This window comes from Oreochromis aureus, linkage group 22, assembly GCF_013358895.1.
Source record: "Oreochromis aureus strain Israel breed Guangdong linkage group 22, ZZ_aureus, whole genome shotgun sequence".
In the NCBI taxonomy this organism is placed as follows: Eukaryota; Metazoa; Chordata; class Actinopteri; order Cichliformes; family Cichlidae; genus Oreochromis; species Oreochromis aureus.
The window spans coordinates 18,619,482-18,647,285 of NC_052962.1; the positions used below are offsets into that span (position 1 = coordinate 18,619,482).

General features: G+C 41.4%; 2 protein-coding genes across 4 annotated transcripts in view; one reads left to right on the forward strand and one right to left on the reverse strand.

The window, feature by feature from the left end:
* LOC116311963 (potassium voltage-gated channel subfamily KQT member 4) overlaps positions 1 to 23,638 on the forward strand; it is a 51,824-nt gene extending 28,186 nt beyond the window's left edge. Inside the window, exons 2-14 of the mRNA XM_031729204.2 lie at positions 2,937 to 3,027; positions 4,279 to 4,405; positions 4,715 to 4,890; positions 5,901 to 6,026; positions 6,761 to 6,871; positions 6,969 to 7,064; positions 7,173 to 7,261; positions 9,044 to 9,169; positions 11,986 to 12,215; positions 12,295 to 12,391; positions 19,233 to 19,364; positions 20,274 to 20,412; positions 20,544 to 23,638. Coding sequence (XP_031585064.1) covers positions 2,937 to 3,027; positions 4,279 to 4,405; positions 4,715 to 4,890; positions 5,901 to 6,026; positions 6,761 to 6,871; positions 6,969 to 7,064; positions 7,173 to 7,261; positions 9,044 to 9,169; positions 11,986 to 12,215; positions 12,295 to 12,391; positions 19,233 to 19,364; positions 20,274 to 20,412; positions 20,544 to 20,747 — 1,744 coding nt within the window. The 3' untranslated portion in view covers positions 20,748 to 23,638. The remainder of the gene's footprint in view (positions 1 to 2,936; positions 3,028 to 4,278; positions 4,406 to 4,714; positions 4,891 to 5,900; positions 6,027 to 6,760; positions 6,872 to 6,968; positions 7,065 to 7,172; positions 7,262 to 9,043; positions 9,170 to 11,985; positions 12,216 to 12,294; positions 12,392 to 19,232; positions 19,365 to 20,273; positions 20,413 to 20,543) is intronic.
* A 351-nt stretch (positions 23,639 to 23,989) lies between these two features.
* cfap300 (cilia and flagella associated protein 300) lies at positions 23,990 to 27,054 on the reverse strand. 3 transcript variants are annotated; one of them, XM_031729453.2, is made up of 7 exons: positions 26,788 to 27,054; positions 26,597 to 26,678; positions 26,401 to 26,470; positions 26,136 to 26,293; positions 25,850 to 26,022; positions 25,698 to 25,764; positions 23,990 to 24,753 (listed from the first exon to the last, which is right to left on the reverse strand). In XM_031729453.2, the coding sequence occupies exons 1-7, from the start codon at positions 26,895 to 26,897 to the stop codon at positions 24,622 to 24,624; spliced, it is 792 nt and encodes a 263-aa protein (XP_031585313.1). In that variant the 5' UTR covers positions 26,898 to 27,054; the 3' UTR covers positions 23,990 to 24,621. The 3 variants fall into 3 exon arrangements, with proteins under 3 accessions (XP_031585313.1, XP_031585314.1, XP_039461588.1); XM_031729454.2 differs by having other exon boundaries at positions 26,783 to 27,053; XM_039605654.1 differs by having other exon boundaries at positions 26,775 to 27,053.
* Positions 27,055 to 27,804: the final 750 nt, after the last annotated feature.

Here is a 27,804-nt window from a genome sequence, read left to right on the forward strand (position 1 = left end):
AAATCCACATATTGCCTCCTGTCTATCTGTGCTGCCTTCCCTGGACATTTGTTGGTTTTTCCTGATCAATCAGTCAAGAGGTCACAAAAAAGATCTCCTCATTTATTCTTGCTCCTGCCTGTTATTTTTGATGTTTTCTTACACTTCATGTGAACCCAAGAGATGGTGATAAGAAAGACGAATCAGGTCTTTCTTATCATTTCTTCTTCTGCTGAACATTTATTAATAAATAGGTTCCCAATTTCTTCTTGTTTTTGTTTCACATTTGGCTGTTGTCCTCTGTCCCAGTGGAAAATTTCTCAGTGGAAACGGTATACAGATCAGGCTTTGTGTGCTTCTCGGTTCAGCTGTTGTCGTCTGACCTGCTGCATTTTTGCAAAGCAGCTTTTTAATGCAAACGCTTAAAATGCATTTCATTTCTCACACATTAGCCTGGTTAGAGACTTGTTGATCGTATTACCGATCGAAGATAAAGGGCACCATTGTGCGAGGCTTTGAGAACTGGTTTGGGGTCCAGCAAGTGTTCTCTAACTTTGGGCTGTGACATGTAGACCAGCTGGACCAGCAGCTGCCACCTGGATAATCCTGCCTTGCTGTTCTAGATTTCAAATGGCATAAAGGGCAGCCAGGGAGTGGTTGTGTGTTTGTTCATTTCTCTCAGCTCTTTTTTGCTGTGTCTTTTACCCACTTTGTTCTCAAATGGTCCTTCCATGTTCACTGTTATTGTGCTGTGCATCATGTTGTGGAGCTGCAGAGTTGCAGTATGTGGTTAAAGCCACAAGCAAAGCAGCTGGGCTCCATCACGCTATTGGGGTGATCTGTGATAATCTTACCATTGTTGAGGTAATCTCGGTGTGGGTAATGAAGTTTTTGTGGTTGTCTGACAGTTAGTTTTTAATCCTCCTCTCACCGAGAATATGCGATTAAATAAATTCATTGTAGCTCTCTTGAGGAACCAATTATATATATATAAAAACAATAACATCATTAACGGATAATGAAAATAAAAAGAAACATTATTTTCTAACATAATCAGCATGCTGTCGGGTAATATTGAGCCTCCTTTAATCGCACTGTCAACACTTACACCAAATCTAACAATAACTTTTTCCGCCTGTTAAGTGGGACAGCGAGGTACAGTAGTGCCAGCGTTTTTCTCTTTTTAGCCCCACACAATTCCAGAAACACACTAACATGAAATTAGAGTTGATGCCCTGTGCACAGTGAGGAAAATATTGTTGAATAGGATCAAATGTTTTGTTGTTAACAGCTTATGTCTGCGTGTGAGAACTTTACCGCGATAATAGATTTGGCATTTTAAAATGTTCCCTAACAGTTGTCCTGAACTTAATGATGGAAATTCTGACTTCCCACATCTGCAGAGACACTGAAAAAAATTAAGTGTTTATATTAACATGAGAGCGGCTTAAGCATGAGACAGAATCAGTCAGAATTTATGTTGTGTTTAATTTCAGGGGAGTTCTTCAGCTCAAGTGGCCATTACTTCTGTGGGGTGAAGTTTTTTTCCTAGCTGAACCGCAGGTTTCCATTTGCTTAACAAAGGGACATTTCTAATTTTAACATTCAACTAAAAGATTAAGACAATGCTATGCTGTGCTATAGTATACTATACTATGCTATACTATTAATCTGTGGTGTTTCTGAGTTATTTTATCCATAATAATAATAATAATAATAATAATAATTACATTATCCATGTGCCATGAGACCAACCCTGCTGAATTTTTATTATATCATATAATTTTATAATTATATATTTACTACCTGATGATTATATATATAACTGTGATGTTATATGTGGAAACTTACTGCCTCTTGCGTCTGAGTCACCCAGTAAAACTTAATGGCTCATTGGTGGCAGGAAGCAGAGTTGTTTTTTCACTAATTGGAAGATTGGTGGTTCAATCTGTGGTTCCTGCATTCCTCATGTCAACTTGTCCTTGACCGAGATACTCAACCCTAAAAACTTTACCTGGTGTTTGAATCGTGTGTGGTAGGAAAGGTGTTGTATAAAATTGGCTTGTTTTGTGCTGCGAGTGGAGAGCGAGACTAAAATATCATTAGCATGTCACAATAAAGGTTTATGGCTGGAATAGGCAGTACTTCGGATACATAAACCACACTCAGAATATCAAGTGATTGGTGCCGTTTTTCTTGTCTTCTGATGCATCTTTAACTGTTTTATTGATTTCATTGATCATTCGCAGAGTTTATTCAGGATGTTTCACAACAGAATGAAATAATTTCTGGCTTGTATATGAACCACATTTTTATTTTTTGATAATAAAAATAAAAATACAATTAAATCTGAAAATGAAATACAATTTTACAATACAATTTATTTATACCTTTTATATATTCAGTTGCTAGGGGGATATTTTGGTGAGTCCATGCAAATTGTAACCTCAGTTTCCTGTTCTTAGCTCCCAGGACTGGGACTGGGTGCGGTCTTCTGCTGCTATAGCTAATCTGTGTATTTAGAGACGTTCTTCTGCATATCTTTAGTTACTGTTGCCTTCCTATCAAAGCAGTCTGCCACTCAGAGAACTGCTGCTCATTGGATATTTTCTCTTCTTCAAACTATTCTCAGTAAACCGTACAGATGATTGTGCACAGAGTTGCTGCCATTGCTGCTCATTAGATATTTGCAATAATGAACAGTTAAATCAGGGTACCTAATAAAGTGGCAGTTGAATGGCCTGGCAATTTATGCAAAAAACAAACAAACTTGGTTCCATTAGAGTGATTTTTGTCCCACTCACTGAATATGACCGTTTGCATTGTGTTACGGATCAGCAAATGTTTTCTTGCTTTGTGTGCAGTAATTTTTTGTGTTAGCGGTTAGCCATGCAGAGAGTAAACAACATATGTAATGAACTGTGTGTGTAACTGGTGTGTTTTTGTGTGTGTTTCAGTTTTCTTCTGGTGTTCAGCTGCTTAGTGCTGTCCGTGTTCTCCACCATCCCCGACCACCAGAAAGCCGCAAACCAAGGTCTCTTCATCCTGGTAGGACCCCTTTCTTCCCTCTAGTTTGCCCGCTTGTTTATACTTATACAAACACATTTATGGCAGCTCCAGTGCACATCGTCACACGCTGTCCTTGCATGCATGCCGTCTCACTTACTGCAGTGCATCCATGCGTGCTTGCGTATGTGCTTTTCTTTACCGTTCGCGGCGCAGATAGCCATGTAAGCAGGTGGGAGGATTCAGGTGTTGTTGACTGCGCAGGAAATCACAGACATGATGCACTAATCCTAATAGCTATCCCTTAATCTCCTCTCTTCCTCTGTACTTCAGCTGCTTTAGTGAAAGGTAATGGACACCCTTTTCCTCCTTCCTAACCTGACTCGTCCTCTCTCAGCCACCTTTTTCCCCTCTCTCTTCCCACCTTGCGCTTCATAACGTGTTATTTAATGGTAGTACTCTTCACTTCCACATTCCCTCCCTTCACTCTTTCGATCAATCACCTGGCCATTAGCAGACAATCACCCATTAGTGGATTTTACTTACACGAACATTTGCTCTAATGACAGATTGGTTCGGCGCGTTTTAAACTGTCTGTGCGGTCCAGAAACCTGAAAGCAGGAAAGACGCGTGGAAAATGGTTTGACTTAAGTCAGAACTCTAAAGCTCTTGAATTTTTAGAAGCTGAACATATGACACGAATGTCCCAGGCTACGTTTTTTTTCTCACAGCAAAGACCTTTAAAATGATATCATGGGAAAGGTTTAATAAACAGAGTGCAGGGAATGTAAATCATGTTATGAAGATTCACTTTAGTTCATGTGTTGCTGTAAAAAAATGGAAAATATACTTCCCAGCTAGATGTTCATCACATGCAGTGTGACATATTGTGTACTTTTCATGTTACCATGATCCTTTCCACAGGACTGATATTTTTCCTTTTGTTTTTCTTTGTGGTCGCTCAACATAGAGGCTGTGTTGAGTTCACTTGAAAGGTAACATGGTCCTTTTTCCGAAAATGGTATTTAGCGTGTGGCTACAACACAAGCTAAACATAACCATGATCCAAAATGGATCACTGGCAACTTGATAGATGTTGGGCACATAAGGTCATAAGTATGTTTCCAATATAAACACCAGATTGCTACTTTGAATAAAATAGACAGCTCTGTTTGGGAGGCAGTCGGTGAGCGTGACACTGGTTTAACAATTCAATGGGAACCCTGTAAAATGATGATTAGTTGAACAAACATAACTGACCCCTCTCTCGCTCTCTGTGTCTGTCGCTTGCAGGAATTTGTCATGATCGTGGTGTTTGGCTTGGAGTACTTCATCAGGATTTGGGCAGCCGGATGTTGCTGCAGATACCGAGGATGGAAAGGACGACTGAAATTTGCCAGGAAGCCTTTTTGTGTCATAGGTTAGAGTGTGTTTATTTGTGTTTTCCACCTGTTTTCTACTGATGTGGTGCTGAAAAAGCAGCTTAAAGTTGGAACCACTGACATTTATGGCGTTAAGAGGGGGTGAAATTTCATAATTCACAGAAGGAGCCTGTAAGGGACGTTTCTCCTCTTATGGGAATTGCCTTTATAATAGCTACATTATGTAACACTAGAATAAGCCTGCGCCACGTCGCTGGAAAATAGGTGAAACTATTAATGTATTCATATAAAAGTATCCTTCAGATGCTGTTTCTTTCTTTGTCATGATGTGAACATCTTCTCTCTAGACTTCATAGTGTTCGTGGCGTCACTGGGAGTGATTGCAGCAGGCACGCAGGGCAACATCTTTGCCACGTCCGCCCTGCGCAGCATGCGTTTTCTTCAGATTTTGCGTATGGTACGCATGGACCGACGAGGAGGCACCTGGAAACTTCTGGGCTCCGTGGTGTATGCTCACAGCAAGGTGGGAATGAGAGGCTGATAAATATGCAGTTAGGTCCCTATGTTTTTGGGCGGTGACACAAAGTAAGAGTTTCAAAAGTAGCTTAAATAAGAGTTTTTCACATCAAACAATGGCCAAATCAGTTACTTAATTTTAGCACAACAGAGCAGCTTTTCAGTTACTGAAGTCAAAACTGGAGGTGGAGAGACCCACAAACAAGCAAGGAGGAAACATGGCTTTCAGTGATGCCCCTGGGATCTACACTTCAGTCACTAAATGCAAAATTTCATCTACATATTAAAAGCTTGGCAGTTATTTTAAACCTCTAAAAATGGGTAGCTGTGTATAACAACGTCTGTAGTTTCTGAAAAACTTTCAAGTAAAGGTGAAAGTTTGCACTTCGGTGGCATCGTGATTGTTTGATTTAAAACCCACTGTGGTGGTGTACGTTGTCCAAACTCATACACATGTTCTGCCATGTAAACACTGTTTATCTAGTTTATGTTTAAGCAATAACATTTCATTGATTAAGTTGTACACTGAAAATGAAAAGTAAGCTAATACACAGTAGCCACTCGCAGCATTATGGATTATTATAAGAGCAGAGAGGAGGCTGAGGGCTGCCATTAAAAGGCCCGCGATGACATGATGGGAGCTAATGGGATAAATATCTCAATAGCTTTCAGCGTTAAGGAATATCTTGTAACTCTAATGGATGACCAGCCGTTGTTTGATTACATTCACAGCCCTCAAACATCAAACTCGCTGCTCATTTCTGGCAAATTAGCTGTTACTTTGTTGTGCTGACTTCATCGCCTGTCACCCAGCATTCGGTTGGAGAACACATATATACAGCTGTCATGATGATGACGGTGATGAATTGATGCATCAGCTGTCTAAGCAGCCAAAGTGGAAGCCAAATGTGATTATGATGAGATTTTAGCCCACAATGATAATAGAGATACAGCAGAGACTGTGGTGGATTGTGATGCTGCTGACAGGTGTGACTGATACCACTGTCTGTCTCACAGGAGTTGATCACAGCCTGGTACATAGGTTTCCTGGTCCTGATCTTTGCCTCCTTCCTCGTCTACCTGGCAGAGAAAGACATCAACTCAGACTTCAACACTTATGCAGACTCCCTCTGGTGGGGGACTGTGAGTATTGCTAACTGTGCCCATATATGGACTCCCTTCTTTTATGCAAACATCTCTTTATCATCTTATCATCGGTGATTTAAATGCTCGAGTATACCCAGATGACACAAACATAATCGAGGGCTTGCAAATATCACAGGACCTCTGGGATCTATAAATTAAGATTCAGGAGGTGGTAAATGTCTTGTTTTTGGCCAGCTTGTTTAAAGAAGACTCAGCTGTAGGTGACTGATTGTTGCGTTGTGTTATCTGAATGTGCGTTTCACAAACCTTTAGGCATGTGAGCTGTGCATTTTGTCCGTCTGATTGTCAGCAAGACTGCAAAAAATCTTCCGCGATGGAGCAAGAGCAGAAGAAGAGCCCATTAAGTTTTGGCGTGGATCCACAGAGCTTTTATTAAACTTCTCACTCTTAGTCTTAGAGGAGGGTTCAGCGTGAGATAATTCACAGTGATTTCATAATTAATAAAACGTATGACCTCTAGTCACTGCAAAACATGTCATGAAAGATTGCTGTGGTTTTTTAATGACACGAATCACGGGTGGAAGTGAGTGCACTTTCGTATCAGATCTTTTGTAGAGTGTGGGAGTAACTTCAGCTTTTGTGAATAATGCTTGAAATAATTTGCTCTTTTTAAAAGAAAGTGCAACATGTCAGTGCAGTTTGTGAAAACTGGTAATTTATTAGGCCTCTCCTGTTTTAAGCTTGAGATCTGTGTTTCTTCCTCTACTCAGATAACTTTAACTACGATTGGCTACGGTGACAAGACCCCTCATACGTGGCAGGGACGGCTCCTAGCTGCCGGCTTTGCTCTTCTGGGAGTCTCTTTCTTTGCCCTGCCTGCTGTAAGTCTCCTATATTTACTCACAGTTCGCGACTCCTTCGGCATAGCCCAAAGTCACGAGTTGCACTCCTGACTTTAATTTGATCTTTGACCCTCAGGGAATTTTGGGGTCGGGCTTTGCCTTAAAGGTTCAAGAGCAACACAGGCAGAAACACTTTGAGAAGAGGAGGATGCCTGCAGCAAACCTGATACAGGTGACGGCCACAGAGTCACAAAAGCTGTTTCATTCGCACTCAAGCAGGAAACCACACAGGCTGCTAACTTTCACTCTGTTTTTATTGCCTTGTGTTTTTTTTCTTCAGGCTGCGTGGCGTCTCTACTCTACAGATGCCAAACACTCCTATCTAACAGCTACTTGGTACTTCTACGACAGCATGTTGCCTTCTTTCAGGTAGGCGCTCCCACCAGGCTGAGCACTGAGTGGATTCAGCCATCAGAAATCTGCGGGCACCTTTGGCAGTGTTTGGTTGGAGTGTAAAGGCAGACAGAGATTTGAGAGTTGCATCGGAACATTTCCCAAAAAGCAAATCCTGAAACACGTAGAGAAGTTTGTAGTTTAGTTTCTGCTCATGCGTTCATATCGCTGTGTAAAAACTGCACACATCATGTCTGCTACCTGTAACTCTCTCTCAGTTAAACTGAGGGTTGTAGTGACAGAAATGGTTTTGATTTGCTCTCCATTTATTATTTCAGATTTCTGTCACCTCGTTAATTTTTTCATATTTTTCTTCTACGCAGTGGTTTCTTACATTTTGCATTCATGTATTAATTTGACTATTTTTGATTTGCTTAAAAGGAGGGGAACCTGAGAAACATGAAGAGACACATGCATCTGTTTACATTTAAATTAAGTCAGGCTTGCATTGCCCGATTCTTACTCTTCACACATGTACAGTACTGTGCAAAAGTCTTGAACTACTCCCCATTTCTTTATGTTTTGTTACCTGGCAATTATTAGAGGAATGTTTTGTTTGTTCATTTATTTCATTTGTTAAGCCACTTAACATTTTCCTATGAATCATTCAAGCAAAAAAAAAAATAAAGCGCTGAACCGGTTCTGCTTCTGTGCGTAACAGACGACAAAGAACCAAGGTTAAATTGTATCAGTTTAAAGAACATGTGGACAAGTGGCAGATCTAATAAAACTATCTGTAGCAGATGAGCAGTATCTGAAAGCTATGGCTGTTAAAATAGGGAAGAAATCCAGCAAAGACCTGACATAAGACTTAAGAGATGCATCTGGCCCTTTAGTCGATTCATCTCCTGTTCACTAAATCCTCATGAGAAATGGTCTCAGTGGAAGGGTGGCTGCCAAGAAGCCATTATTAAGGAATGGAAACCTGAAGAAAAGGCTGAGGTATGCCAAACTGCACCAGAACTGTACTGAAAAATAGTGGCAACAGGTCTGATGGAGGGATGAATTCAGATTTTGCATTTTTGGTCGAATCTTCAGAATGCATGGAGGAGGTCAGGAGAGAGGTAGAACAGTGAGTGTCAACAGCCTCTGTCTTGTTTGGGGCTACATTTAAGCCAGAGGGATCAAAAACTGTCAAAACTGATGGAATTATGAACACAGAAAAAGTACCATTAATTTTTGATTCACTAATTTAGTACCATATGGAAATCATCTGATTTGTAACGGCTTCAATTTTCAGCATTGCAGTGATCACAAACACATTGCCAATCGAGTAAAAGCAAACCTGCATAAAAAACACACAAGGAAAGACTATCAGTCATGGCTTGGCCTCTCCAGAGCCCGGACATCAACACTATTGAAACAGTGTGATCATCTTGACAGAGAACAGAACAAAAGGCAGCCAGCAGAAGAGCTTTGAATGTCCTTCAAGGAGTCTCAAGAAATATTCCTGAAGACTGCTGAAAGACACGATAAGAAAGCTTGCCTTGTCCCTAGTATGCTGTGTTTCCATGTACGCTTTCACGTGTTTTTAATATCTCTGTGCACCTATTTCACATTTTCATAGCAAAATATAAACAAATCAGCTTTGGCTCAAGACATTTGCGCAGTACTCTACATCTTAGATCTCTCATGTAACCCTCTTCTTTTGAGCGTTCGGACCATCGATTTGGCCTTTTTGTGAGTTTTTCCTCCATTTGTTGCCTTTTTGTTCATTTGTTCATGTGTTTTTTGTTTATTTGTGCACGTGGGTGTCAGAGAACTGACGCTACTGTTCAGTCACCTCCAGAGACAGCGTAACACCAAGAAGGTTCTCCACAACTCCTACCACACGCTGCTGTCTGGGCTGCGGCCCTACAGCTCCCCCTACCTGTCGGGGGACAGGTACGCAACAGCCTCACAGTACATTCAGGCAGGGTGTAAAAAGTCAATAAGACACAGAACAATACACTCAGCAGGTGTACACGTGCAAAAGACGCGCTGCTTCCAGAGCTTTCTGCATGGGCGCCTTTTATCTAACAGTTCCTCACTAATGTGATCTGAGACCACTGTGTTGCAGGCCCTCCTGCTTCTCTGCATCTTTGTCTGCTTTAGCGCATACTCCTGCCATTTCCATCACCTCTTGCTGTTCACTCACCAGTTTCCTCTTCCTGTCTTCATCTTTCTTCCCCTATTATTTCCATCGTATCTTTTCCATGCCATCCATCCTCCATCCTCCATCTGTTCTCAGGAAGGCAGAAGTTCCATGCAGGTTTGTTCTCCAAGTCATGAGATGTGCTTGTTGAGTAAAGGGCATTCATAGCTGGGATAGATTCATTAGCATAAACTCAAACCAAAGTAACACAGGGCTGTTTATCTAATTTGTAAACAGTGGAGTTATGCATGAGAGCGAAGCACATTAAGGTTTTTGAATATTAAGTTTTGTTGGTAGGATTGTCTCGTTTTTGAGGAGCTGCTGTCCCACCATGATGTTTAATGGACTGTCTTGATGAATATACTCAGGTGAAGCATTACCTTCTACCCTGGCATGACCCTTCCCCACAGACTGATCCAACCCACCTCCTAACCTCTAACTGAGTGTGTCTCAGTAATCCAAACTTGCCTCTTAGAAATATATTTTCCAGTTGAAGGTAAGGGAAGAGGCTGTTTGGACCACTGAGATGTTACACCTCACCCCTCCTCTCTCCGTTTCTTGCTTCTGCTGCGTTTTATCCTCACGGGTAACAACACGTACTCAGGTTGTGTCCCAGAACTTCTCCACCACCCTCCCCCACTTCTTCCACTCCTCTCTTCCCCTCACTTCCTCTCTCCCTCTGCCTTGTGTGTCTCCCCAGTCAACTCCTCTCTAAAAAGCGGGGTCTCTTCCGGATACACGCTGGCCGCAAGCAGAGGTATCCACGGCAACAAGCCTGTGCACGGGGCACGCTAAAACATCACAGATCAATACCTAGCATCCTCCTTTAATGGCACATCCTCCTTATCTTGCCTGAAACACCCAAAAAATTGTGGGCCAGTGCAGTGATTTAAATGTTTTGTTCATGGAAAAAGAAAGTCTTTTAACAATAATCACTTAAATTAAAGTAGCACGACTTAGCTGATGCTAAAGCATTTCATTTTGTTTTAAACAATCAACAAGCTACCATGTGAAACTTCAAACAGTCACTACGTTCTGGTCCACAAATGCTTGTGTGAATCCTTTAATATAAAGACATGCTCTCCTATGTTTTATTATGAGGAAATTTCTCCAAGTTCATCTTTATTGTATTGCTGGAGAATGTAGAGCTGAATGTTTTTGTTTCGGCAAAGAAGCGACGAAACCATGTGTTAAATCACTACAAAAGTCGTGGCTGATTTACGGCTCTGACAAGTTAAACACATGGATTTTGAGGATTTTGAGGACATTGAGTATTCCCTCAAAAATCAGTGACTTTTTACTCTTTGAAAAGTCTGATAAATGTCATGCTCTAGTCTTCCTGCTTTCATTTCAGTTATTCGGTTCAGTTTTTAGTCTCTTCTTGGAGAAACTGCTTAAATGATTAAGCATGCTTTTCACTTTCCTGTTCATATTAGCCATATTAGTTTGCATACAGTGTATTATTTAGTGCTCAAATACTTTTGATTGCATGCAGTATTGCTGCATGGCTGTGGAAAGATTCATTAAAGTTCGTGGTCCTCAGTGGATCCAAATCATTTTATGTCCTTTCCCAGCAGCATGCACACTCCTTTCACTCTACCTCCCCCATTTCTTCTACTCTAACCAAAGCATTTCTCATTGCTTGGATGAAATGCGGTTCCCAACAACACTCCCAAGCTGTTTATATTTTCATTTAAATGGCCGGCTACCTTGTAACACACGCAAAACAAAGAGTATATCATCGTAAAAAACAAAATTCTTGAGCGAATGACTTGGCTGAAATTGCTCCGTGGTGCATGTTTGCGTTGCCTTATGGATCCGTGACAGGAACATGTGAGTGGCCATAGTGTTGGGTTGGACTACAAGTGCATGCCATAAGAACAGCGTTAGGAGTCAATCATCCGTAGAGAAAGGCTGCCAAATAGCTTTTGTACTGTAAAGAGATGACCTCACGTATGGGGCTGACTTAGTGGTGAGTGGTATAGAGTACTTAATGAGACACCTTTTATGTGGCTGCACTTTGAAGCCAATATTTTGATGCTTATACACTCTGTTGAACGGATTAAGAGAGCTTTTCTGATGGTAGGTGGAGCATTTTTCCGCCGTCCCAGCACTAGTGCAAGTCTTGAATCAGGTTTCAGGTTTTGATTTTGCTGATTCAGGTGCTGTGATAGTCACATTAAATGAACAAATCCTCAGGGCAGAATGAGTTTCTAGCAATTCAGAGTGCTGCATTTGGACACTGCCTCCGTGATAAGTCAGCTAGTCTGTCCTTCGTTGAGACAAAATATAAATGTCTGTCCGTCTCCTTGCTTTGTCTGTTTGTATATGTGATGACTGTTTAGAAAGACAGGCCACATTTTTGGTGTTCTTCCACAATTACTAACAGACTCCTTTCTAACAAGCTCAGGCTGCCCTTCTCCCGCTTCCCTAAGCTCGCAGGATAACACGGTGTAGTGACCTGTAAAGTCAAAGGCATGGACATTGCGATCAGTGACAAAACTGCATTTATCCAAAGTGAATACCAGTGCCTGCATATGTTTAACTCTTTCTACTTCGCTGTCAGCGGTAAAATAGGCTTTCGGGATCGGATCAGGATGAACAATTCCCGTTCATCTCAAACCATTCGGAACAAGGCTTCGCCGTTGCCCCCTAGCTCCGGCGTCCGCCGCTCTCCCAGCCAGGAGAACGTCCCCGAGGCCACGAGCCCGGGAAAGGTCCAAAAGAGCTGGAGCTTCAATGACCGCACACGCTTCCGCACCTCCCTGCGCCTCAAACCGCGTCCCCCTGTTGACGGTGAGCAGCCCACACACACTTTCTATTCTCTTTGCATTTAAATGTGTCTGACTAACTCACCTCTGCTCTGGCCCAATAGAGGGACTCGGGGAGGACAGCGTGGAAGACAAACCATACTGTGACGTAAGCATGGAGGAGGTGATCCCAGCAGTGAAGACGCTTATACGAGCTGTCAGGTGAGTCCTGCCATCAGCTGTACTTCCTGAAATTGAGGTTTTTTTCTTTTTGTGTGAGTGTGAAATAAACATTTGGAGGTCCTTCCTTAATTTTTAAAATTGTATTTCTGTACTTGACATCAAAAACTTAAACACTAGTTCATCTGTATTTACACTGTCTCGTTACTTATTTAGCAAAAAACCTAACCTGAATGCAGAAACACCCTTACTGCTTCCAGTAGTAGCAAGAATGGACTTAACTGACCATCAGCAACTGTGAAGACCTCTGTGGATGCAGAGGTTTTGGCAGTTTGCATGTTTGCAGATTAACCTTGTGAATATTCACAAGTGGAAAACTAATATAACTTGTTGGGACAAAATCCTCATCTCTCTGAAAAGAAAATGGCAGCATGGGTTATTTTTGAAAAGCTGTATCTGAACACAAAAGAAGTCTTCTGGAAAATGTCCTTTGGACAGATGAGACTTAAGTGGAGATGTTTGGCTATAATGCACAAAAACCACATGCAGCATATCAGCACCAACACCTCATACAAACTGTCAAGCATAGTGGTGACTTGGGCTTGTTTTGCAGCCATAGGACATGAACACCTTGCATTGAGTTGACCATGAACTCCTCTGTACACCAAAGCATTCTAGAGTCAAATGTGAAGGCATTTGTCCAACAGCTGAATCTGGGCCCAAATTGGCTCATCCAACAAGACAATGATCCCCAAACACAGCAGCAAATATACAACAGAATGACTGAAAAAGAAAAGAATCAAGATGTGGCATTGGTCGAGTCAAAGCTCAGACCTCAACCTGATTGAAAAGCTGTGGAGGAACCTTAACAGAGTTTTGCTTAAACGAAGGACTCAAACATTAATGAACTGAAGCAACGCTGTAAAGAAGAACAGGTCAGAAATCCTCCACAGTGATGTGAGAGAGTGATAAAACCATTACTTCAACTTATTGTTGGCAAAGGTGACGCTCCAAGCTACTGAATCATGGATTTGTTTAGTTTTACAAACACTGCTTCTGTATTTGGCTTAGCCTTTGTTGAGTAAATAGTGACACGGTGTAATATGTTGCTGTTCATACATGGTTGTAACGCGCCAAGCAGAAAGCGACTTTTTTATATTTTGAGATGTAAAATCTTTGAACTGAACAAGGTTGTGCTTTCTTTTCTACATGAGTGTAGTTTCTCTATTAAATCATAATTTTCAGCTACAAGCCGGAGCTGCTGTCCGTCTTGTTATGGACTGGATAAGATCACTCACCCACCAGTGGTGGTTCCTATTGTACACAGCCTTCATTAATAGGTGAACATGGCTCTCCTCCATTTAAGAGCTGGCGTGCGCAGATTCAGCTGACTGAGGAGAAATGTCCTCTTAGGAGAGGTAACTGAGCCCTCCTGCAGGCAGGGTTAGCTCCCTCCATGTGACCTTGTGTCTCAGCAGGCCCGACTCATTCATGTGTGAGGTGGCGTGACTGGAAAAATGTATTAGGGAATACACACACATCCAGATGATGCTGTGTCATTTCAACAATGACACCAAAAATAAGAATTTGTTTATACCTGTGCTGAGATTGATGTTAATTCCTATCACGCTGTCCTCTCTTTAGACTAGAAGAAAAGTGGAGAGACATGTGGACACTGGCCCAGTGTCCTTCCACCTCATGTACAGAGTCACAGTTTTTTCCTCATTGTGGCAGAAAAACTACAATTGCTAGCAAACATCTGGTGTTAGGGTCTAGCTGGTCTCCTGGGGTGCAGGTTGGGGTGGGGGGTGGGGGGTGGGGTGACGATGAGAGCACATTAAAATGACTGTGTTTCTGGTCCCTGATGTCAGCACTGTACCCTCAGAGCATTTCTCTTGATAGCGTGACAGCGTCTGTGTGGTTCCATATGCACTTTGAAAAATAGCCGTCATATGCATAAAATAAAAATCTATATATCACGACATCAGGGATTTTGAAATTCAGCTGTCATTCAACAGTAACTTGTTTTAGACCGATTTCTGCCCTGTAAGTTCATAATATCCAGAATAACTTCACTTTCCCTGCTGCAATCACACAAAGGCAGTTGGTAAGTCAACTCAAGGTACCGGACTCCAGCTACAAAACAAGCGGTGTTGACAACATGTGACTAATTGTAAACATTTCTATTGTCAGCTGAGGCTGTAAACCGTGAGCTGAAAAAGCCAAAGAGGTTATAGCGGTAACACGGCCTAAAAGCAACACTCTTGGTGTAGCCACTCAGTGTGTCTGAGGAGATGTACAGCCCATAGTAATCTATTTAAAACTAAGGTACGAATGTGTACGCTAAGTGAAAAAGCCTGCAGTGTAAAAGCACTGAATAAATAAAGTCCATTTAAAGCCAAGAAGGAAAAAATGCAGACTGTGTCAGTCAGTAAACTTAGTGTGTGCAAAACTAGATAAGTAAATTTTATACTACAAGTTCAAGCCTTGATGCTTCAGGATTATTTTACTGTATGAAGGTTTACAGGAGAGTAAAGCTGCTAAACTCTCTCTCATCTCTTGCTTAGTGGGTAAGTTACCATATATGCTCACCTCTCTCTTGTAAAACCTCTTCTTTTGGTTTATATTGTGTATTATACATCAACACCCTTTTTTAGAAATGTTTTTTCCCTCTTCTTATAATCTCACATAGAACACTGTAGATATTTTCCTGTGAAGAAAATCATTCCATACTGCATAGGGAACGCTTTACTACAGCGAGCTAACCCTAACCCTGAACACTGAGGGTGACTACACTTTGAATACAAAAAGTTGTATGACATAAATAATTACGACCTTTTGGAGCATTTCCATTAGGTACAGAGTAGCTGCTGTCTCATGTACCGTACACCTCCTATGTGTTTATAAGCCATCATCTTTACCTCTAACTTTTTAGCTGCATCAGAGGCAAGCTAGAGAAAGAATCCACCAATATTTTTCGGAGATCTGAGTAGGTGGTATTTTTGTTTATCTCTTATCTCTGATCTCCTACCTCAAACATGACCTGCTCTGGAGCAGGTAAGGTGTGTGCAGGTTACCATGGTGACTTCATAGCTTGGAGAAACAACAATCAGTTGTATATTTTCTAAGGTTGAAAGAGTATTATGATCGAATAGTTATCAGTACATATGCAGACACTTAACAAGGGAACAGCTTATGCTGTCAGTCTGATCTGGACCCGAAAAGCTTGATTGTGTTGGAATATTTATTACACTTATGGTAACATAACATGGTTTTGATTACCTGGACAAAGGCCACAGACCAAAATGCATTGATGAAGTTGTTCTTCATACCACACTTGTTGCTTTCCTCCATGCATGTTGGCAAAAGATGTTGTCAGCTGGTGTGAGTGTAAATAGCCACACCGCTGCAACTCATTGACTCTTAATATGATAATATGCTGAAATTAAACTAGTGAAATAAACTGGAAAAATGGAAGATTATATTACAGCTTTGATTCTTTATTGTATTTATCTGAGCCCTGCCCGCATTTATTATTTCACTAATAAAAACACCAGTCTTGGATTTGTCGCATGGTGTTTTTTAGGTGTCTGTATCTGTGGATACAGCTTGTTAATTTATCACTGGTATCATATTGGTATCAGTATCATATCAGAAATGGAAAAAGCTGCATCCGTTATAAAGACAGGCAGTTATGAAATGCAGCACATTTATCTCCTGACCCACAAGGTCAACAGGACATCTCTGTCCCGTCTCTCAGGTTTTCTAAGTTTGATGCTGTTTAAACCGATCAGACTTTACTCTTGTCCACTTACTAATGAGCTGTCTGAACACAGTGCTTGTTAACACATAGAGTGATGCTTTCTCCTCATTGGGTGCACAGCAGATGGATGTTTACCATTGCAGGGATGATGTATAATGGTTTGATAGTGTAATGCCACTGATAGGCCATTATATGATCTCTCCTCTGGTTTTCACTTGACTCAGCAGATAGCTCTGACCTCAGCTGCTCAGTGCTGCAGACAATAGAAGTGAGGAGCTTCCTATATATAGTGCAGGTGTGTAAACAGCAGGTGCATCACTGTGTTAACACACACATGCATGCAGCTTCTCAGAAAGGTATTTGATTGATGCAAGTGAAAACACCACATTTTGCAGCAGGTCTTAGTGCTGATCTTTCACTTTCGGTGCACGTTATTAATCAGTGCCCGGCTGACTGGATAAATGCGTAAATGCCCATTCTGTTTGCGTATGTGTGAAGGGATTGGTAGAGGGAGAAAGGAGGAGGGTGTGGGGAAATTAGGTCTGGTGTTTTTCTGTATTTCCTCTATTGTAAGTCTCCTCAAAACAAATCCAATAATCTACAGTACTGTGCAAATGTCTTGAGCCACTGCTGATGTGTTTATATTTTGCTAGAAAAATGGGAAATAGGTGCAGAGAGTTATTGAAATGTGCACAAACATACGTGGAAATACAGTATATGAGGCAAAAACTGAGTTTGTACAAATCTAAGCGTCAAAGTGAATTTTTGTTATGGCCTTTATTCTTTAACGCAGCCTGAACTCTCTTAGGAAAGCTTTCTTGTAATTTGAATGATTCATAGGTCTGCGTTAAGTGGCTTAACAAACAAACAAAACAAATATTCCTCTGAAAATGATCAGGTACAAGGATTGAACTGAAAATGAGTGAAAAAGCAGCCAATGTCCAACAAATAACTCTCCTCATAAAGAACTTCAGGAAGCCTGGAGAACTATTGCTCAAGCCCACTTTGAAGTCTGACTCGTGGGAAGCAAAACAAAAAGAAACGATGGGCTCTGATGAAGTGACAAAAATAGCTTGGGCACGGCCACTATTTATAGTGTTTAATCTTGAATCATCAGATTTTGTAGGGTTTCAGCGGAATATTTTTAAACTTATCAGATTTACACTTCAAATTGTCCATAAGCATACCTAGCCACATACTGTAGCTTATAGGGTTCATTCATTTGGCAGGCAGACTAATAATCTAGTGAAGGATCAGACCTCCAGGGGCTCACCCTACATGGCCCACGTAGAATTTGTGTCAGCACAACAGTCGTTTTTAATTCCCAGATAAAACCTTGCCATTTGAGACTATCAGAGATCCAACTTTGCTGACTTGCAAATATTTGCATTGGCTAAGCAAGCATTTTAGGGCACAATTGACACTTCTATCTCTTCAGTCATTACTGTGTTTTTACGTCTCAGCTTCCGAGAAGTCGGGGGGGGAGGGGTGGTGGTGATGGTATCTTCCTGTGAGCAGTGCCAGCTGTAGTGTAGAACTGCGACTGACAGGAAGTTAACTGGAGGGAGAGGGGAGCCCTGCTCTTACCTGACTGTGTATTATGAAAACCATATCAGTGGCCAGGAAGGAGAGTCAGCATTTTGGAGAAATCCTTGGAGGATCCAAATCTAAGCCCGCCCCCCCTCCCGTCCTGTCTCAACCTTTTCTTTTACCCACACCTGAGACCCACCCTGGCAAAAAATCTGCACCTACCTGCAAAATAAGAAAAGATCGCCTGCAAAAATACCCCCAAACGCAGAAGTCATCAAGAAATAGAGTGCTGCGAGAGGAGGAGGAGGAGGAGTGTGCTGACGGCTGCTTCGGCACCAGCTGCAGACCTCCACTCCTCCTCCTCCTCCTCGCGCTCCTCTTCTCCTTCGCTTGCACCTTCTCCCTTTCTTTGCAGGACGCTCACTATACAACACGCGGTCACTGGAAATGCAAGAGCTGCAGACCTCAACAAAGGTTACAGTGGTTATTACAGAAAATGACCCCCCTCGCGAGTTGAGATTTCACTGCTCGTGCATCGCCCACATGTGCACTTGTGTTGGTGTGTACATCAGCGAGCAGCAGGTACATTCATGTATGCATTTGTGCCATTACATTATTGTGTTTGTGCACACAGTTACCTATGCATGTGTGGTTTTTATTTCCCAAAACGGCTGAGCATTTCTGATTTCCAGCTTATTACAGCGGACTCAGTCGTCTGGGGTTAGAGAGATAGGATTGTCTCATTTTTAAAAAAAAATCCCATCTTCCGTCCTTCTGCTTCCTTGCCTTTCCTTCCCTCATTCTCCCCAAACTCTCTTGACATGATGTGAAGGACAATCTATCACAGGGTGTGGAGAAAGCTTGAATGTGTATCTGTGTCCAGCATATCTAAGCTGACTAAGTGATAAAAAGGAAATTGAATGACCCATCCAGCACAGAAAGCCTGGCGCGCACTCGCACCCATCCTCAAACTTTCCTCTACTCTCTTCCCGTTATCTCTTGCACTCGCTCTGCTCCTTCCAGCGAAACGTCCGACCAGAACAGCTCTGGCAGCGGATGTTGTCAGTGATGTGTTTGCTGGGTACAGTAGTGCTGGCTCGACAATCCTCGGTTTGTGACTCCCCCCACACTGGGATGTGGATGGTGATGATGAGCTGCATCCACTGGGAGCCGGAGCAGCTGTGGTCCACCAGTGGCTCCAGTGTGGCTGTCACACTGACAAAAGAGGAAGGGGGAGGGGGGGGCTAGAGGCATGTGTGCGTGAGTTACCCGTTTCTGTCCGAAGAAAAGCTGAAACAGCAAATACTGATAAGGAAATGTCTCTGGGAGATGCTCTCATCGTCACAATATATCCACATGGTTTAGCAGGTTTGTGACTGCTCCCTTTATGCGGCTGTTTGTGAACGATAAGGTGACGCTGACTTTAATTAATCTTGTTATTGTCAAGGTGCATCATGTGATAGCCTCCCGCCCCTGCGTTCTTCCAAAAGTTCACTCAACCCCCGTTTGTGTGAGTGTGCGCTTTGAAGCCATTTAAAGGTGGACGGACGAGCATTAACAGTGAGTTTTTTGTGTGTTGTCTGTGTGTAGGATCTTGAAGTTCCTTGTGGCCAAGAGGAAGTTTAAGGAGACGCTACGCCCGTATGATGTGAAGGATGTCATAGAGCAGTATTCTGCTGGACACTTGGACATGCTGGGCCGCATCAAGAGCCTGCAGACCAGGTAGCCTTTCTTAATTGTGTCTTTCATAGGAAGATATTTTTGTGAATCTGCTCTGAAGCACTCTTTAAAGCTCAACAAACAACATGTTATCTCTTGTTTATTTAACAAAAAAAAAGAAAAATCAGTAGAAGAAGTGACTTGTGGCTCTATGAGGACAGTCTAGAAACTCACTGGCTTTTTGTGTCGTGTTTTATCCTTTTAGGGTAATAATCAGTGTTTAGGGACTTCAGTCAGGTCTGGATTATGGAAAACATTTTTTTTGAGTGTTTTCAGTCTGACTGTGAATGCAGATGAACTTAGGCCAAAAAAAGCTAATAAAAATAAAAAGTTGCATTACTCTTTTGCTCTCTGCAAAGATGGTTTAACTGCATGAAGCCAAAGATACTCTGAACACAAAAACCCAAAATATGACTCTGATCCTGACCAAAATGGTTTGGTATCAGACCATAAAGATGTCCTATCTGTGAACGTCAGAGGCAGCACTTCACAGAATCTGTTGCCTGATAAGCTATTTGGTTTTCGCCAAACATGTACTGTCATGAACTTTAACCTTTAGCATGCTAACTGAGGCCTGTAGAGTCATAGCTCTTTTTTTGTGTGCATATGCTGGGATGTCCATTCCTGGGGAGATTTCTTGTCTTGGATGTTTTCTACTTCTGAATAATCTTCCTCGCTGTTGAAACATGGACTTCAGATTGTTTGGATGGCCCTGTAACCATTCCCAGATTGATGAGCAGCAACGACTGCTTGTTTGTGCAGCTGAACTGAGCTTGTTAAATAAAAGTACCTGAACTCAGTTGTGAAACTATTCACTTCTTCCATTTCCCTCCCAACAATCATGCTGAGCCAAAAAAACAATCTCGCAGTTTTCGGGTACTTACTCTTTTTATGGGGTTTTTTGTGTAAAAGGGTGGACCAGATAATTGGACGAGGAGCTGTTCAGCCAGATAAGAAGGCACGTCCTGAAAAGGGAGAGAAGACACCGCCAGAACTGGACTCACTGGATGAGCTAAGCATGATGGGCCGTGTAGTCAAGGTGGAGAAACAGGTAATGGAGTAGAGTTTGATTTCTGAACAATGGAGCTGTTCCAGTGTTCTGTAGCTCTCATGTGCGGTTAGGAAGTGATGAGATGTAGCTTGGCTTTTGAGTGCCATTCATGTCTGTGTGTGTTTGTTCAGGTTCAGTCCATAGAAAACAAGCTGGACCTCCTGCTCAACTTTTACTCCCAGTGCCTGAAGAAAGGCTCGTCCAACTTTACCCTGTCCTCCCTCCTCGACCCCGACCTGACTTCTGACTACCACAGCCCCACGGACCAAAGAGACCTCTTCCCCTCTGCTAACACACTCAACATCTCTCAGTCTGAGAGCGGCAACTTGGAATGACAATGAGCTGACTGTTCGAACAAAGACACGAACCCTTTACAGTATGTCTTCCTAAGGCTGTGTCCTCACTCAGCCTAAATGACTTCTCATCACTTCCTTTCATTTCAGTCTTCACTCCGCGTCCCTCCTTTACTTTCCCCCTCGAGTGAACGTTTCCAGCCCGAGGCCACCAGATGGCTCCACCTGACAGGGAGCCACAGCCAAAGCTGCTCACCGCACACACCTCTGAACCCACTACTGTACAGGAGGATGGAGATGAAGAAAGGACACGTGAACGACTAATACTTGACTACTGAACCACTCTCAGCCGCTCACTTCATGCTATATATACATCGATGCCTACTTTAAAGCTCCAGCTGTAGATAATCGGTGCGGTTCACTGAAGTTTTTTAAAGTTTTAGAGAAATCTTTTGTCCACACCATCAGTTTTCATCAGACACTGATTTGTCTGTGAGTACTTTGATAATTTAGGATGGCATCACAGCTCTTGAGTAGCACCAAAGGAGCTGAGACAAGGTGCTCCCGTGGAAAGGGGAAGGATCTCTCAGGCTCGGCTGACAGCCACCAGACTTCAGTGGTATCATCTGAACAAAAGGAAGGGGTTAAACGTGTAAATCCTGCTTTAATTGCCCAAACTACACACATGAAACAGAGTTAGGAGAATGTGTCGGACTGGTGTGCATACAGTACATTTTTGCTTAGAAGTTTGGTCTCCAAAAGCCCACGTGCAAAAAAACACAACAAAGAAAGAAAGAAAACAACCCACACACATCCCTGTTTGACTGAAATAAGGAATGCTCGTACTTGTTTAGGATTTAATAGAGCCAAAATGTTCTTTAACAGGCTTTCAAATGCCACTTATCTCAGTAACCTGTATTTAAATTTAAACCCGCCCTTTAAAACTCGCTGTCTTGCAGCCCACGTTCCCGGCACGCATGCTCCTCAGACCAGATAGGAAAAAAATGAGAATTTTATGGACACAAACGCGTCACTTTCTCCGGAGCTTCTCGTCACTCACCCTTACCCTCAGGTCAGCCGGTTCAGGCAGTCTGCAGCGCCCGCTCTTACTCTCACTGGGACGTTTTGCCCCAGTTTGGCGCAGTTTTGTTAAACATTGAATATCCTGAAAGGCATCCAGGTCAAATGCATGAATTTCATTACCCAGATGAATGCTCGTGCACTGGGAAACGGTTGCAGCCTTACAGCCTCAGCGTGCAGCCGGCGCACTTTGCTCTCTTTTTGTCTTTTCCAGTTTCTTTCTCGTTGCCCTTTTGCGCTCTAAATGCTCTCTGCTGATGGAAAAAACTGGAGAGTGCACAAATGCACACACATACACACACACACATATATATATATTAACAATGAAAGCGAGTCCTTTTTACTTAAATACTCTGGCACTTGATGAATCTTTTGTTTTGATTTCTTTACTGTAATTGTGTTCATGCACTCGATTTCATGTAACCTAGAGGAGAGGATGTTTTTTTAGCGATTTTGGTTGTGAATGCAGGATTTAAGTTAATATATTTAATTAAGCTAGATATGATTGTTCAATTAATGTAGCATTTTATTTTCAAGTTAAATCATGGTTCACACACACGAATTGCAGAGCTCATATGTATTATATATATATATATACATTTTTTTTAAAAATGTCTTCGAATAATTGACTGAGAAAACATCCATCTTGCTGTATTTGGCCAGTAAAAACACGTCTTCTGTCCCTGTAAATCATTCATTCATTTGGTCCAGTCACGCCCGTTGACTCAGGTGCTCCACTTTAGACTTTTAAACAGTGAATGTACTTCCTCGCACGGTCCTTTTAGATCTGTTTATGGTCTGTTGCTCTCGCTGCCATGAGGAATAAAATGGCACTATGAGCTTACAGTTTTGCTCTCATTTACTTCACGGAGAGGCGCTCGGTAGCTTTATTACGTGGCCTAGATTATAGAAGAGGTGCCTATTTGTTAGAGGCATTATTAAACTGAACAGTCCCGCCGTCACTTTATTGTCACCTGGAATGTCGAGCATTATGAAAATGTATGCGAGATCTCTGTATTGCATGTTGTTTGTTTCGTGGTAGCCCCAGTATTAGAAGACCAACTTTAAGGATGTAAAACCTAGAGTTAAGACAGGAAAGGAAATTACCTGTGCCTTCTACTCCCTCGTTTATCGTAAGCCCGCTTCGAAGAGACGTGTTTAACTGAAATCACGTGAGGATGGTCACAAGATTGTTCTAAAGATTTGTTTTGACTGCTGTAAACTTTGGTATATTGGTATATGGAGAATTTTGCTGTATGTTCGGGATATCATTGTACCTACCAGGTCCTTATTGCATCGACACCCTTTCTGTATTAGATGTGGAGGCTGGAGGCATGGACATTTGTGTCGTCGCAGGAATCTCTGCTGTCATGTCTCGTCATAAGCATGTCACGTAGCTCAGAATGGCTTCCACACAACTACCTCTGAGGCCACTAGGGGGCGCTAGTCTAGAAACCCGAGTATGAGAAACTTTAACCGTCTGACTGAATGCTATGCATGACTCAATCTGCACGTTCTTTTTTCATGTCTTCTTCATGACGCCCATCTTTCACTGACTTGCTGCCATCCGACATTCCAGCTCATCGCTCTGTAGCGTCTCTCTTATTTGTCTGAACTGTCGTTAAAGTGAAACTCAAACTGATCAAGCAATAAGAAAACTGAACAAAGTCTTCCAACTCTAATTGATGTGGCTACTGGTTGAATGAAACATGGCACTCATTTATTTTCTAATCTAATGAGCACCTCCATTTGATCCTATAGGAGATGCAACAACAACAAAAAAGTGTATCTGCTGGAGAAGAAATTGGATCACTTGACTAATTATTAATTTATTAAAGCTCTTTGGACTGTTTGCTGTTGGGTGTCTTTTATCTGGTAATAATATAACATTTAAAAAGGAACTATAAAAATACTTAAAAATTCTGTTTCAAGATAAAATGATACTCAAGGTCTGCCGACGAACGTGGAAAAAGAGCTGCTACTCAACTCCCTGACGGCTCCGATGTACATCATCCACACTCAAACTTCTAATTAATTCAGCCTTCCAGTAGGTGGCGCATGACAACCGCAACATATCATACCTTAGGTAGAAATGAAATAGAACTAATAAAGAATAATAAATACAAGAAATAAGTCAATTTATTCAAGACTTTGTGAAACAAGATTGTTTAAAGGTGAATATTTGACCAAAAATGCAGAATTTATTTAAAATATTGACATCTTTATTTAAATGTTTATCTCCAAACATTCAGCTGCAGTCAATGACACGCTTTTAGTAATTTATATGTGACAGGATTAAAACATTTTATTGCACAGTTTACACTCAAAACAGGGAACTGGTCTTCAGCTGCTTTCCTCATAGGAAGAAAACTGAAAATGTATGATAGCCTGTATATAAAAGATGGCTGTAGCCTCCAGTGATGTCATCCACTGATTTGTGGACTCCTGTTTTGAGCATTTTGACTGTCACCATCTTGCTGTTGGAGACTTTACCTAAAAATATATAGTCTTTTTTTTTTTTTTTTTTAAATAGGACCTTAATTTACAAAATGGAAATCATGCTGTATTCAATAAAGCTTAAAAGTAGAAATTGTTACTATAAAGTCACCATGGAAGATTTTCGTGAGGTCATAAATGAATGCAACAGTAGTATTTGCTTGGTCACTGGCTTCTATACAATTGCCCCCTCCTGGCCGAGAATGCAGGGTCAAGGCACTTTAACATTTGCTTTACTTTCCAGACCCATAGGAGATGCCCATCTTTTATATACAGTCTATTATGCATACATGGTGAGCAGCAGGAAATCAGCAGGTTTTCTATTTCCAGTTCTTTGCTGTCACACTGTGAAGTTGCCCACACCGTAGAAGTGACAGAACAAAGTCACGTGACGTTTATAAGGGTCGACAATCAAATAGGCAAATGTCTGCTCCTCCTCTTGCGTCCCAGGGAAACATCGGCCAGACTCGTCCTACAGACGATAAAATTATGATGTGGTTAACACATGTGGAAACAACACATATGTCTCTGATTTGTCTCAATCTGTCTCAAGAATACACTCACTGGCCACTTTATTAGGCATGCCTGTTCATCCGCTCGTTAGCGGATAAGTGTAATCAGCCAATCACATGGCAGAAAATACAATTAGACATGTAGAAATGAACTATATGTACTGAAGTTCAAACTGAGCATCAGAATGGAGAAGAAAGGTGAATTAAGAGACTTTGAACGTAGCATAGCGTGGCCAGACTGCTCTGGATTTCTGCTGCTACACTCAAATGGTCAGGTCAGAATCTGGCATTAACAACATGAGAGCATGGATCCGTCCAGCCTTGTATCAACACTTCATGCTGTTGGTGGGGTAATGGTGAGGGGGATATTTTCTTTTCTTACTTTGCGGCCCCCCAGTACCAACTGAGCATCGTTTATAAATGCCACAGCCTACCTGAGTATTGTTACCAAGCATGTCTATCTGTTAATGTTCACCGTACTCAAATATCACCAGATCTCAATCCAGTAGAGCACCTTTGGGATGTGCTATCAGGTCAATACAGACAAAAATCTCAGAGGAATGTTTCAGATATGCCTAAAAAGGTGTACTTAATAAAGTGGCCTGTGTGTGTAAATCTTTTGAGGTTAGATAGGGTCATTAAACAGAGTATCTTCAAAGCAATACTGACATGATACATTTTTGATAAATTTCAAATGAGCTAAATATTAAATTACATCATAAAATATAGCTGTAAGTGATAAGTCTATGTACTGTCAGTACATGCACGTTTACATTGTATGTTAATCCTCCCCCTGACACTCGCTTTTCTAAAATGACTCTAGCTTCTTATCTAGACTAGATTTATGAGCAGCACAACATTTTCTCTATATTTCACAGGGGAACAGGTTGAACCAGGGACTTACAAAGGCACAAACTTTGATCACTTTGGAGACAACGCTGATCTTTTTCGTCTCTGGGTCCTTCTGCACACTGCGAAACAAATTTATCAAAATCTCACTATTAGGTCATGACTCATTTATGCATATAAATAAACATGGAGCTAGATGCTTCTCACCTGATCAGATCTTTGTATATTTGCTTTGTGGTGTTGATGTAAGGATCAATGGTGTCTTCATACTGACAGAGCTCACCCCCAAGACACAGGTGCTTGAAGAGGCTAAACAGAAACTCTCCCCTCTCCTTCCTCCCAACCATATAGTAGTGCTCAGACTCCTCGTCCTGCAACATCTGGAACAACCGAAGAGGTCATGAACTGACTCCAAGTTAATAAAAACAACAAAATAAAATAAAGTAAAAAAGAAAAAAAAAAAAGCCTGCCAGACAAGCGATGAGAGAATCACCTGTCGGAGTTCATCATAGTCAGGGTAGACATCATGAAAGCATTTAACTACATGCCCTGTGGGCCTCAAGATGCCGCAAGAATAAATTGGATCAAACAGCTCCATGGAGACCTTAGTGCAAGGCGTGGGCTCCACACTGACAGACACCACCGGCTTGTCTGCAACACACACACACATCCACTAAACATCCACAGAGATCGGACTGCAAAAACAGGAGCAGATGAGAGCAATTTCCTGATATCAGTGATGAAGGTACGTGACATACCAAGAGGCATCCAGACTCCAGCCTCCATCTTTCTCAGGCTAGACAGCACCTCAGGGTCTCTGAAGAAACACTGAGCACACATGGAGGGGGGTTCAAAAGTGACCAAACACACCAAGACGCCTTTTCGTCGTTTTAATCAGTCACATTGGGTTTGACAAAGCAGCGTTACATTTATATTTTAATCGTAGAGACGTACCAGAGCAAACCTTTCACTACTGTAAGGGGAGAAACTGTGGTCAAAACTGAACGACTGAGCGGAAATCCTCCCCAGCATGGACCTGAATGTAACAAACAACCATCAGAGCGCATCCAACAGGTAGCAACACCGCAGATAAACGAAGGAAGATGATTTTTCTTTTGTTTTTTAGGCTTAACTTCTTACGTCACCATTTCATCAACCATGCCAAGGTGTCTTTGTCCTGTAGGAAAGAAAACGTCTTAGTGTGAAGAGCGTTAAAAGAAAAAGTCTGCTCAAACGCGTATTTTTCTTCGTCCATGTTTTCTCCTCTAATTGATCGTTAAGGGAAACATGAGGACTCGCTTCTTGCCCATAAGCGAGTGCAGGCGGTTCACAGGTCAATCAGCTACAGGTGTCCTCACGACCAGCCACTACAAGGTTTGTTTCGTTTACTTGTTGCTTTGGCAACGGACTCCGGTGACGTCCCAAATTGGACTGGAAGCTTCTTTTTCAAATGCCGAAAAGCCAAATACTGTGCATTATTGGCAATAAATAATTAAAAATAAGTTAATAAAATTACATTAAAAAAAACATTTGTGTTATATGCTAGTTTTTGAAACACACTCAAAAAGGCCCAATAAAACACAATAAAATAATCTCAAGTAAAATAAAAAATATGTCCCAAATTCCGACTCTAAGTAATTTAATTACTTGTAAATTTTCCATCTAATTTTGAAACACAAGATCAATCTAAAATTACAGTATTAAATTTTATAGAATCTGGTTAAAAGAAATGTAACGTGATATGTATACATTCAATTTAAATTATATGTGTGTGTGTGTGTATATATATATATATATATATATATATATATATGTGTGTGTGTGTGTGTGTGTGTGTGTGTGTTTGTATTTACTCAAAATTACTGATTCATATTTATTTTCTTTCTTTCTTTCTTTTATTTTTTATTTTTAGCGTAGAGGGTAAAATTCACGCAGTTAATAAAAAAGAGCACAGCAAAAATGTGGTCATTATGTTGGGGTATTGGAAAAGATGATCATGTTCCACATCAAATGCGTAACAGTTCACGCTAATAATCGAAATAGTTATTTGTACTTTTAAATTTCTAAATTTAAAATTAAACTTTTAAAGAATAAAAACGTATGTATATAAAATATATTATAAATCCCACACATAATTGTGTAAAAAAAAAAAAATGTCGTAA